Source organism: Styela clava, chromosome 1 (genome assembly GCF_964204865.1).
Source record: "Styela clava chromosome 1, kaStyClav1.hap1.2, whole genome shotgun sequence".
Lineage (NCBI taxonomy): Eukaryota > Metazoa > Chordata > Ascidiacea > Stolidobranchia > Styelidae > Styela > Styela clava.
The window spans coordinates 7,018,622-7,031,147 of NC_135250.1; the positions used below are offsets into that span (position 1 = coordinate 7,018,622).

Sequence of the window (12,526 nt, forward strand, 5' to 3'; positions counted from 1 at the left end):
ACTCTTTAGCTTCGGCCCATTGGAACACTTTGTGGGTGTTTATAAACTACTCTTGAACGAGTGTGAGATTGTCTCCTGGATCGATACGGCCAAGAATTCAATATCCTTGAATACTCTGATCTACGACTCTCATACAGTTATGAGAACGCGATAAACAACTCGCACGATCCATTTCCGCACATATTTTCTAGCTTCTGCCATTTAGACACTCTGTGAGCTTTTATAAACTACCGGTACTCTTGAACGAGTGTGTCTCCTGGAACAATAAGGTAGACATGGACATGTCGCATCTACAATCATGTTATAAAAACAAAAAAATCGTATGACACGTTTTCCGCACATACTCTCACGTTTTCGCACATACTCTTTAGCTTCGGCCCATTGGAACACTTTGTGGGTGTTTATAAACTACTCTTGAACGAGTGTGAGATTGTCTCCTGGATCGATACGGCCAAGAATTCAATATCCTTGAATACTCTGATCTACGACTCTCATACAGTTATGAGAACGCGATAAACAACTCGCACGATCCATTTCCGCACATATTTTCTAGCTTCTGCCATTTAGACACTCTGTGAGCTTTTATAAACTACCGGTACTCTTGAACGAGTGTGTCTCCTGGAACAATAAGGTAGACATGGACATGTCGCATCTACAATTCTCAGTTACAGTTAAGACAACGCGATAAACCCGGGTTAGTCAATCGTGCTCAGTAGACAATATGGATCAACCGGGCACTGCAAGGCTACTTATTAAAGCTTTGCGACGCCAGCCCAGCCTAAAATACCAATTCTTTTCATCAAAACCGTCATCCGCGGGTCGGTGGTTCTGAGGGCAGCGTGCTGGGCGTGTAATCAAAATTAATTATGTTATGAGTAACATCATATATATATATGATATGAAAATTTTATCCTCGATAAATTCCCAAATTTTAATTCATACACCAACAGTTGAATTTCATACTCTGTCCATATATATTTGGCGATCAAATACGCTTGTTTTTGTGGAAAATTCATGGCGGATTTCTTTGATAAATTTGGGAATTTTTGATCTGTCGACGCCGCTTCTTGGTTATATCAAACCCTATTTCTCTTTGTTGTTACTGATATTGTGTTATTGAAGTCGTCAGCTCATTTAAATTTGTAATTATTATGCAATATTAAAAAGCCTCGGAATGATTTTCAATGAATAGACAATAAGTAATCTTATTTTCGACTAACTTAGGTTTATAGGAATAAAAATATGTCTTCAAAGTATGCGGAAATTCAAAAATTTTACATGGAAATTTTTTTCTAGGCAATTTAGTGTTAGAGAAATTTTTTTGTACTATACTGCACATTTTGAAATATTCAAAACGTTTGGTTATAGCATTGATTCCAGACAAGGATTCAGTCCAGAAACTTGAAATTTATAGAGAATAATTATAGGGAAAATTATATGGAATAATCAAATTATTGAATCAATGAAAACAGAGCTACACTATAAGATTGTTATACCGCATATCAATTTTATTGAAGGGTGGATTCAAAGATGTATTACTATATTAAATGAGTTATGAAACACAGGTTTTCACGCACAAATGAAATTCCCTTCCTTTTCTAGATAACGAAGAAATTACCTGGACTTGAAAAAACGTAAGATTAACCAGCATGCAAATTTAAAAAAAGGAATTCCTAGACCTAAACTATTCTGAGAGCACCTGTCACGAATATCTGCTGAGATAGAAAAACAAATCTGCAATGAATCAAGTAACAGCTCTTTTTCGATATCTGTAAGTCACGTACAAAATAATTCTAGCGACTACAAAGAAATTAGGTTAAGTATGTAAAAAGCCTCCAATAAACTATATTTTTAAAGACTAAAAAATCGAGACTCTTTTTCATATCAAAAAACACTTTTAGTATGACTGAAAATTACTACATTCCTTTGCATTTTTAAAAATATTGAACTTTTTTGGTTTTGTATAAATACGATCGGTATGAGTATTCCACATCTTTTAGAAACACAAATAATTGCTCTCCGTTATTAAACGGTACATCCCTTTTGTTTAGTACAAGCTAAAAACTAACATCTAGAAGGAAAATTCTCAAAAAATTGATTACTGATCTATAGGCTAAACCACTTTCTGTGCAAGGCGAAAATAATCCAATAATTGCAAACTAATTGCATATCAGACATATTGATTGCGCTTAACCTACGGAATCAACTGCCAGCGGCTTCGCAAATTAAGCGTTTGAAGTGTATCGCCTCACTAAACGTTATACCTTCGATTTACCCACAACCGTGTCTCATTACTTTGCCTTGGGTAATCATGGAACTATCTCTGTTTTCCATTTGGCCCATTTTAAGTGATTGATCGTCTGGTGAACCACGTGAATAGCAAAATAATTACGGAATACCTTAGTTGGCAACTGCTTCAAAAAGTTTTTCCAATTCAAATATGTTAGAGCCATTTACATCTTTAATTATGTACGTTCGTGCTTTTTGTGATGTTTCAAATTTGTATTTTGGTTCAAGTATAAAATTGCAGAAAGCTCCAAAAACAAAGTACTTAATCCATATAATTAGTTTCTAATGTGTTCAAGTACGTTTCTTCCCAAATAAAGAAGTAAACAAATGACAAGGGCATTTAAGGTCAAATAGAGGGATATTTTGCCGGCAACTAGAATCCACGGAAATACGGCATATACATACCAGCATGACATTAAATGTCCATCTCACCATCGAAGCATAGTAAAGCAATCAATTTCAATCCATTTTGAATTGAATTTGCTACTTCCGTATTTAAATCAGTCCACAATATTGTTTATTATTTTCGCAAAAACAAATAAAATGGCCAAGCAGGGAATCGATATTAGGGATGTATACCTTCTAAAATTTACACGTACACTATAAAAAAAAATTCAGGTATTTGAGAATATTACAAAAATATAAAGAGTAACACTTGATTTCCTAAAAAAAATTTGATAATTGTACTGTATAGTTATAAACTAGAAAACCCCTCTTACTGCCAGAAACAGTAATTTGTGGTGAAAAATTACACACACTAATTTGTCTAATATACTGGAATAACTACTCACAATCGGTCGCGGTATGCACACCAATTAAATGTAAAGATTATGTACGGCCCATCTATATAACGTTCTCTATTAAATTTCATTTTTTGCGTTTCATTTACCGGTAATATTCCAATCACAAAAATACGTTAAAGGTGTCAAAAACACTCAAAAAAAGTATCGTCTTTCATATTTGCTTAACAAATTTGGGTTAAAAACAGTAAACAGCACTAAGTAGAAAATATTTTCAGTATTGTGTGTTTTTATTTTATTAATGCCAAGCGTGGAAGGTAGATAGAGTTACTTTGTAAATAAAACTTTCACCCGATGCAAGCTTGAACGACAGCGAGACAATGTGATACATGGCGTCAAGAGAATGGAATCTTCAGTTGGTACAAAACAGATAACAAAATCATTGTAAAATAGGGAGAACCGTAAAATCACCATCGTTACTATAAGAATATAATAGTATATACTAAACTACAATTTCTTCCTCCTTGTTTATTCCCTACTTCGGATCCGTATGTGACTACTTCCACTCACTTCAACAATAAAGAATTAGATCGATAAACAAGAATTACCTATTTCCAAAAAATAATAAGTTTATTTGTCATCTTTCGTTAGATCCTTTTTTTTCGGATAAAAACTGAATTTGTGACTGTAATTCGGAATGTTTCATTCGAGGCTTGAATCATTCCTCCTTTGTCCCACTAAAAAGTTTTCTACCGATTAACATAATTCGCGTAATAATTATAATCCATTAACTTTGGTTTAAAGCTGACTGAATACGTTCCCAATCAACAGATAAATATTTTAGATGAACCCTCTTGACTCCGTAGATTAATTTTTATAACATTTATATTGCCCTGGGTATTTTCCTGATAGTGTTAACTCGCAGTGCTTCAAAGTTCCCATTACGTTTTTTTATTGCCATGGTATTAGAGCAATATATTATTTGCTGGTATTAGTTATCATTTGGCCTCATACTCGTGTGAAATCAAAGTTAAAGCGCTAACGCGGCTGGGAAATTGAGATAAAGTGAGCAATCCCCTATTTTTTAACAGTATAATAATGTTGTATGAACACCATTTCCAATTTAGAAAATGGAAATTCTTTATTTCACACAAATCGATAATAAAGTGTCAAAAAGTCAAGTTGAATCGCATAATATATAATTTTCGAAAAATATTATAATATAAAAAAAATGTTTGTATGGATAATCCGTTTTAAAGTATATTAAATCAGCTTGACTTTGTTTAATCTTGTTATACGACGTAATGCTTATATTATTTGTATATAAATAGACATTATTAGGTCAACAATGTAGAAAATGACCTATTTTCCAAACTTTAGTGAAGAAATTATTTGACGGGGAAAATGTATTTCTAAAATCAAATAGTCATTATATAAAATAGCACGAAAAGGATACAATGATTTTGCGATTTGATATCTACTATGAAATTACGATACAAATATAAGTTATTTAAACAGTAACATTAAATGGTTCGCGGATACTATTTCAATAAATTTGATTGGTGGAATTCCATTCCATTAAGTTTTATATATTTAATAATTATATTCCCATCCATGCCCCACCAAGTAACAAGTGCCGTGCCATATTTGGAGTACTGTACTAATAAACCGATATGCAGTGCTTATAGCAAGCTGTCGTTATACAGCCACAATTTCACAAACAACATCTATCTTGCGGCTACGGCCTTCCTAATATTCTAATATAGAACTTTAACGCTGTGAACCTCTACTTGCCTCACCAGTGCTTTGTGAGCATCGTGCGCCTATTTCCTTTTTACGGTCAACATAGGCTACGCTTAGCGCACATTGACAATTTTCGTCGTACGTTCGATATGCCACATTATCAATCATATTTTCTGTCTGCTTCAATAAGCAATCTTGAAATCGTAACCTGAAATTAAATTCATTATACTTGAAGTATGATCACAGGCTATATTAAATCAAATTCCATATAATCTACGTGTATTTTGATGTTATTACAGAAATAAAATAATGCGTAGTTCGAGAAAAATGACGGGTGCAAATGATATTAAAAAAAATGTAATTAGATTGCCGTATAAAATAACCTTAAATTTACTGTCATTTTCGTACATATGATATCGAAGTAATCCAAGATGTTTTCGTGTTTTTTCATCAACAAAGCAGCAGTTACTTCTCGCCACATAAACCACGCAAAATGATACATTTGAAATTTTTTCCGAGAACATGTATCGCTACCGGTATAGATTGATCACACCATAATATCCATTAAGTGGATGAAGCGCTGTTTCGCAGGCTAAGGCCATAACCGCAGTCCGAAAACATATATTATTATTCCTCATTCAGAAGCTATATCCATGGAAATATTTGCAAAGGCAGAGCTGATTTTCTGTAATACAGCGCCTCATTACTCGTCATTCTGATACAAAACTCTAAGCAAGCTCGCAATATCATCATCAAAAGTATACTCTATATCTTTTGTAGTACACCTGGCACTGCCTATCAGTCGTCAATCACGGAGATAGATTTATTTTACGTAATTGTCCTCAAAGACTGTACTCTTAGTGGAAGCTTTTATTCAGAATAGCCGAGCCTTGAAGTTATGATAACACACTTGCAGCCTACCGTATTGTCTTTTTGTGTATACGTGCCTATCCCATGCTTTACGGCTATGTAATTTTCCACAAAAGACCACTGGAACTGGAGTTCCGTTCCTTCCAAGGGGGATTATAGCGAAATGCCCGTAGCGTTCTTTATAAACACAGTTCCGCGCATTTCTACTAATCTTCCATAAGCCGTGGGTGTCCGGCGAACTTGATAATTTGTGATGACTCATCTAAATATGCGTTGCCACATGTAAACAATTTTATTTGTCTTGCATGTGTATTGAAATGGGGGGACTAGACTACGCTCGAACAATATGGTTGTGTTGTTATATTTTTTAAATGGTAGTGGTTTTGGATTTACGTTTGCTCACCTTATATAATATAGCTCGCCATAGTGAAAAAATTTCAATATTTGGTTATGCACAATAGAAGGATTTTAATTTGATAAAGGATAGACAATAATTTTGATGATGCTCCAATTTCTGCAGATTTCAGAAATTAATTAAATGACTTTTTGATCTTACTGAGCGGCTTTAGAATTTCAGATGACGTCATTTTTGATGGGAGAATCTTGGCATAGCCAAATATTTTTCAAATGATTAACAACTGAGAGCCTTATACTGCGGATAATTTTACTCTACCCCTTGTCTAATTACTACCAACACTTATTTAAAACGAATATTTAAAAAATAATTTCTAGTATATCGAATAGATTACATGGACTGTGTGCGATTTTGCCTACATAATGTTGCAGTGAACTGTATCTGTGACATTTTACTCGAGAGCGTGCTCTTAGACTTATAAATAACGTTGGCCACTAGGTTTATCAGATAACGTCGCATGAATGAAATTTCCGAAAAACAGTTTCAAATTCGACAAGATGGAAAAAAAGCTTTGAATTTACATCCTTGCTCTTTAGAGATGAACCGATACCACTTTTGTCGCCGATACCGATACCGATCCGATACCAGCTAAAAACGCCGATACCGATACGCCGATACTACAAAAAGGCCGATATTCCGATACCGATACTGTGTAACTATTACTTAATCAGATGTGCTGTGTAGGGCAGACGGGTTAAAACAATGGTCTTTGAGCGTTGTTCATAGTACACATTATATCAGATCGAAAAAAAAAGATATATCACATAATAGGAAATTAATGTTTGCTATCCTGATTAAGATACATCGTACAGTAACGCTAGTAATCTCGATGTTCAATTAGAAAACTCATAAGCCGGGATGTCCAATTTGAATTTAATGGTAATATCGCGACCTTCGAATATCGTTATTCGTGTTTAAAAGAATATTGAATATCACCCACACATTCTAGCGCCGCCGTCTTACGTTCAAATTAAAAGCATTTTACAAATATTTTATTTCGTGGTTGATCGTAATCGTCGCCGCAATAAGTCAAAGCCAATATGAAAGAATATCAATCAGCACCGACAAAAAGAAGGCCTACCTATAACCGTCGAGGATGTCTTTTTACTTATTTATGCTGCTATTTTATAATATTTTACAATTGCTATCATATATTTTGAGACAGTCTTGGGCTAGGCGGTCATGTCAATATATCTATAAAGACATTGTGTAGTTATACAAAATTAAAATTAATATCTGCATAGAGGGATAATTGTGTCGGAATTTAGTTTATCGATGTCGACGGACTAAATGACACTCGTACTTGACGATAAACAGTCAGAATTTATACCCGTGCCAAAAGTCCTTGTGCCGTTAATAAGGACCCCAATTCCACTGTATGATTTAAAACTGGGCGCATAGTTGCTTTTTGTTATGTGCTGTGTTGATATATATTTCTTCATAATTACTATTTAATAATAAAAATGTCAATATAAAAATTTGACAGCAAAAATAGCCAAATTAGTTGAGCTAGTTTGGCTGATGAATAGCTAAAAACACGCGAATCCTATTCTCTCAAAAAATAAATTGAAAATTAGTATTCCAATTTATCTTTTAAAACATTCTGGATCATATCGAAAAGGTAAATATATCGGAAATATCGGCCTTAGTCTAACCGATACCAATACATGGCCGATACCAAAAAAATGGCCGATATTGCCGATACCCGATACCGATACATCGGTACATCTCTAGTTCTTACTCAAAGTCCAGAATAATATAAATTTGTGGACGTAGAAGCCAAAGATAGAAGACGACTAAATTTTATTGGTAGCGTGGAACTCTTTTCGAATCCATTAAATGTGATGGAATCTAAAAATCGCTATCCCTGTCGTGAAATGGCCATGTTCATCTAATAGGGCTATCATCTCCTTTCCATAAAAGTTTTCACCCTCCTAAAAGTTAACCGCTCTTACAGAAGGCTATGTTTGTCAAGATTATTCCCTTTTAAAATAGGCTATGCTAAGTAACTTGTTATCACACTATGCAATATTTTGAAAACACCCCCGTAAAATAAAATGCTGGTAAAAAACTGCAATTGAATAACCCATTTCATATATACATTTCATTCATACTTCCCAGGAGACATCACTATGTGAAACAATATTTTTGTTTTCCAGTTTTGTTGAATTATAAACAACTTAAAAATATTTAACATGCAACTCTCCGATGCACCTTGTAAAATTTACAACTAGAAGTTGTTGTGCTGAGCATTTGTGCATGGGCAGCGTGTGACAGAGTTTAATGTTGGGTTTTATTTTTGGCCAAAAGCAGTTGGCTAGACTGATTTTATTCATATATGTATGATTGAGCTGAGGAATCAAGTTTTCATTTCAACTTTTTAGTGACATCTAGCGTATATAGTTTTACAACGGGTAGAATCGAGCAGTTTAGACGAGGAAGTTGAACACGTACGTTAGGTCAGGCAGTAACATTACGTATACTAAATAGTTGACATGAATTCTTCCAATTTTTATCGGTAATCTGCAAACTCTTAATAATAAACACTGGCAACATCACCCAGTCGCTAAGCCAACATCGAACAATATTTCATATAAAAATTTATTTTGTAATTTTTTTACAAAACATTTTTAAAAAGCATCTTTTAAGATAACCGAGTATCAAAAATACATAAAATTGCACCGCATATATAAAAAAAAATACAGCAAATCATGAAAAAAAATCATTTTTGCTCATTTTTATCAAAAAATATTTCATTCTTTACGACAATAAGCTTTGATAGTCAATCATAGAACGTACATGATATATGGTAATTCGAATAAAAATAAAATATTTGACCACGTTGGGTCGATTATTATAGTAATGAATATAGTATGATTTTCATATCCATGTATCAGCTCTGATCAATCATGATATATTGTAGAAAATTTATCTAAAAATTGTAGTAATACGAAAATCAAAGTTTTAAACAAGGGCGCGCATTCTGTTGACAACTGTAGCCGTACTTTCGAAGATGTTGCCAATGTAGGCAGTGCAAGTTCCTGGATTTGTTGTGAAGCATCCAAGTTGATTCAACACTAAAAAGAGGATAATCGTTACTAAACATTCCTCATTGAAACATAATGTAAATAAAACAAGTCTTTCGTAACTCGTATTATAACAACTTAACAATATCACTTTGATTCAGAGTTGAATGAAATCAATATAGAAAATAAACTTACTGTCTATTTCTGTGGTTTGTTCTGCGGTTGTGAGAGTGCTGATGTCGACAGTAGACAGGATCAGTATTTTGTCGATGTTGATAAGAGAACCTTTGATTGCAGTCAGAACAGCGTCATTCAAAAACACCACTGTAAAATACACAAATTGGTTATTCGTCAATTTATTCAACGCTTTTCACTGCATCATTCTAAGTTCTGATAAAGCAAAATCAATTCATTTTTTTTATTACAACTGATTGGGTATGTGAAAAACGATTTTCTTTCTTCATTGATTGTGAAAATTAATCGCTTGGGGTCACTGTCAAAATATTTGGTCAACAAGAGGAGGGAGTGGGCGATTGGGTACCTCCATACACCCCAAACGAATAAATAATTCGATCTATTTACGTGCATACGCTAAATTAGAATCGCAATCAACAAGATTATGTGACTTAAGCTGAGTTGAAACTATTTACTTTTAAAAAATTACACTAATCATGCCAGTATTTTTATCCGGATTTTTCACTTCTGTCACATCAAGTGAATTAAAAACTATTATTACTTACAGTAGTTAGGAACTGTGTTGAATCTTGGAATCATGAAAATTCCAACATTTTTATTTCCTGTTCTCTCTCCGTTTGCAGTGATAAATTGTCCATCGTTAACGCATATCATTGTTCCGAAAATATCCGATACATCGCAAGGAAAGTTGATTCCGTCGACCTTAAATGATTGTGACGCAATAAATTAATGACGTATGAAATAATTGTTTATGAGGCAAGGACTCAAAATGTATTATTGTGACGTAGTATATATATATATATATATATATATGCGTAAAAGATAATTGCAGGCAACGAACTCACTAAAAACTTTCTTAGCAGAAATCTATATTTCGAATAAGAAATAATAAAATCTTCAACCTCATAATAGATTGCGACTAAAATGAGTATTATGTTAATGTGTAGGCCCTATCCATTATTTTTATTTTATTAGTTAATTGTGATGAGTAAAGATAGTTACTTACGATAGTTTGCGTCAATGTTGTTGAGAGGAAGTTGGCAGCGTTGAAGTTTGTTTGTGTTGCGTAAGAGCAGGAACCACAATTTTTTTGAACCGCAAGTCTGGTTGTAGCTGATGTGACTGTACTCCATTCAGCCATAAAACTAAATATAGAATATTTTAAGAAAAAAATAAAAGTACAAAATGTCAATATTTAAGAAGGTAAATATCCTTAATCAATCACGATGTTTGCCAATATTCCCCTTCAAAACTAAGCATTATTGACATTTTTAACTAGCTAATTTTTGCCATAAAAGTCTTATGCTTACAGAGAAGCCAGCTTGCAACACGTTTATAATGGCTTGGGACGTCACGAAACATGGCTGGCAGCTATGAACCATGACTTAAAGTAAATCATGGGCTCGTATTATTAACCAAGATCTTGAATCCCCCTAGTTTTGAATTGTACCTTGTAAGAAAGCCCTTTTGCTGGAAAAAATTGGGGAAATTAGCACTTGTGAATACGGAGCCAGTGAATGGAGCAACGACGTTCAAATCAAGTTCTTTCTGTTTGCAATTATCAGTCAACTCTGTACCGTCTATCATGATGACAATGTCCAAATCGGGGTCGGTGTTTCCTGTAAAATTGGATATATTTTGTTGTAGGTAATATTCAACCAGCTATTCTAGAGTGAGATGGGACTCCAATGGAAGACTTATCAAAACTTCATAGTCATTATGAAAAGATACAAATAAGGACAACCTTTGAACACGAAGTTTCCTAATTATGGTGTATTTTGTGATTTCGGTAAAGTAGAGGGACGAAAATGATTTTTAATAAGGATACGCGATTGCATTCGCGGAGCCGGAGCCCAGAACAATACTAGAAACAAACAGAATGTTTCCTTACCACAGGCCGATTGGGTACACGTTTCAGTTTTAGTGAAACAGCTTGAAGGACTTCCGGATCCTCCTGTCAAACATGTTCGGGTTGAAGTGAACGTTCCGCTTCCACATGTGACAGAGCATGCTGCAGCTACCCAAGAACCGGAAGTCTGACAAAGGCTGGAATCGCAAGCAGCGGTCTAAAGAGAAAATTAATTGCATTTTGATTTATATATATGGCGACAATTCTCTACAAATGGCAGAATTTTACAACCCTTATTTATAGTAAGTTTCCCGGTGTTTATATCTTGTATATATAAGTATATTGTCAAACAAACTCGAGTATTTAAGCCTTGTTTACCTCTGAGCTGGATCCTGAGCATGAGGTGGACGTGACGACTGATGATACGAGCATGCAACTTCTTGTTCGTGTCTTGAATCCAGTAAAGCAGGTTGGCTCAGAGGGGACTGTGCAACTTGAATATGAGCCCCATGCTCCCCATGCTGCGGTTGCGACGACAGTACAACCAGCTGTGGTACAATCCTGCGATTCTTTCCAAGTGCCAGAACAACTGAAAGAGCAAAAAAGTTGGAATTGAAAAATATATACTTTCTTTTTGCACAGAATATGAAATTCAATTACAAACTTGAAGTCCTTGTATATTTCTATTGATTAACTCACCCTCCTGTTCCCGGGACACCATCACACTTTCTGAATCTGAATTGTTTCCCTGCAACACAAAAATCTTTTCCCAAGCAGGTACCCCAGCTGCCCCACGCTTGCCATGCTGTGCCAGCTTGATAGTTCTGGATTTTCATCTTGGGTTGGAAACACACAGGCAAGTTAAGATTCTGGTTTGACAGATTCCAACAACAGTTGTGTCTTCTGCAAGCTGACCTATATAATGGAAACACAATATTTAAATTACAAAAAAAACTCCATATCATCTCGGATAGCTGTCAGATTCAGTTATTTGACAAGGAATTAAATGTTTAAAACCTAACACTACCGACAGTATGTGTGTGGGTCTAGGCTAGTCTGCTTAAATACGACTGGTCTTCATTATAGTAAACGAAGCGTTAATATGCAGTGGTATATTTGAAATAATATAAGTATAGGCCACTTACTTTGTGGTAGATTTGCGTCCGCATCTTGATACTGATCTACCGATGATGTCACATGAAGCAATAATGTTGAACATGCCATAGCTCAGACTAGTTGGGGGTCCTTCAGGAATGTCTTCGTCTGTGTTTCCAACGTGGATGTTAAGAAATCGTTCGTGAGCCAAAACACAGCTCGCAAATGCGATCAGAAGAGCGAAATTAACAAACATGTTGCCTTTCTATGAATTTCTTATACGCTTGTTTCAGCTTAAGAATTT

General features: G+C 34.5%; 1 protein-coding gene across 1 annotated transcript; it reads right to left on the reverse strand.

Moving 5' to 3' along the window:
- Window positions 1-8,644: 8,644 nt before the first annotated feature.
- Window positions 8,645-12,526, reverse strand: LOC120348486 (uncharacterized). Its single transcript, XM_039418613.2, has 9 exons — window positions 12,273-12,526; window positions 11,827-12,042; window positions 11,506-11,716; window positions 11,170-11,344; window positions 10,729-10,897; window positions 10,285-10,423; window positions 9,824-9,980; window positions 9,279-9,407; window positions 8,645-9,134 (listed from the first exon to the last, which is right to left on the reverse strand). The coding sequence occupies exons 1-9, from the start codon at window positions 12,476-12,478 to the stop codon at window positions 9,022-9,024; spliced, it is 1,515 nt and encodes a 504-aa protein (XP_039274547.2). The 5' UTR covers window positions 12,479-12,526; the 3' UTR covers window positions 8,645-9,021.

Excerpts from the sequence above, each read along its gene's own strand:
- LOC120348486 (XM_039418613.2), bottom strand. The coding sequence starts at position 12,478 with ATGTTTGTTAATTTCGCTCTTCTGATCGCATTTGCGAGCTGTGTTTTG. Across the intron at positions 11,345-11,505 it reads GCTCAGGATCCAGCTCAGAG|ACCGCTGCTTGCGATTCCAG; the intron begins GTAAACAAGGCT and ends TTTTCTCTTTAG. Across the intron at positions 10,424-10,728 it reads CAAAAGGGCTTTCTTACAAG|TTTTATGGCTGAATGGAGTA; the intron begins GTACAATTCAAA and ends TTCTATATTTAG.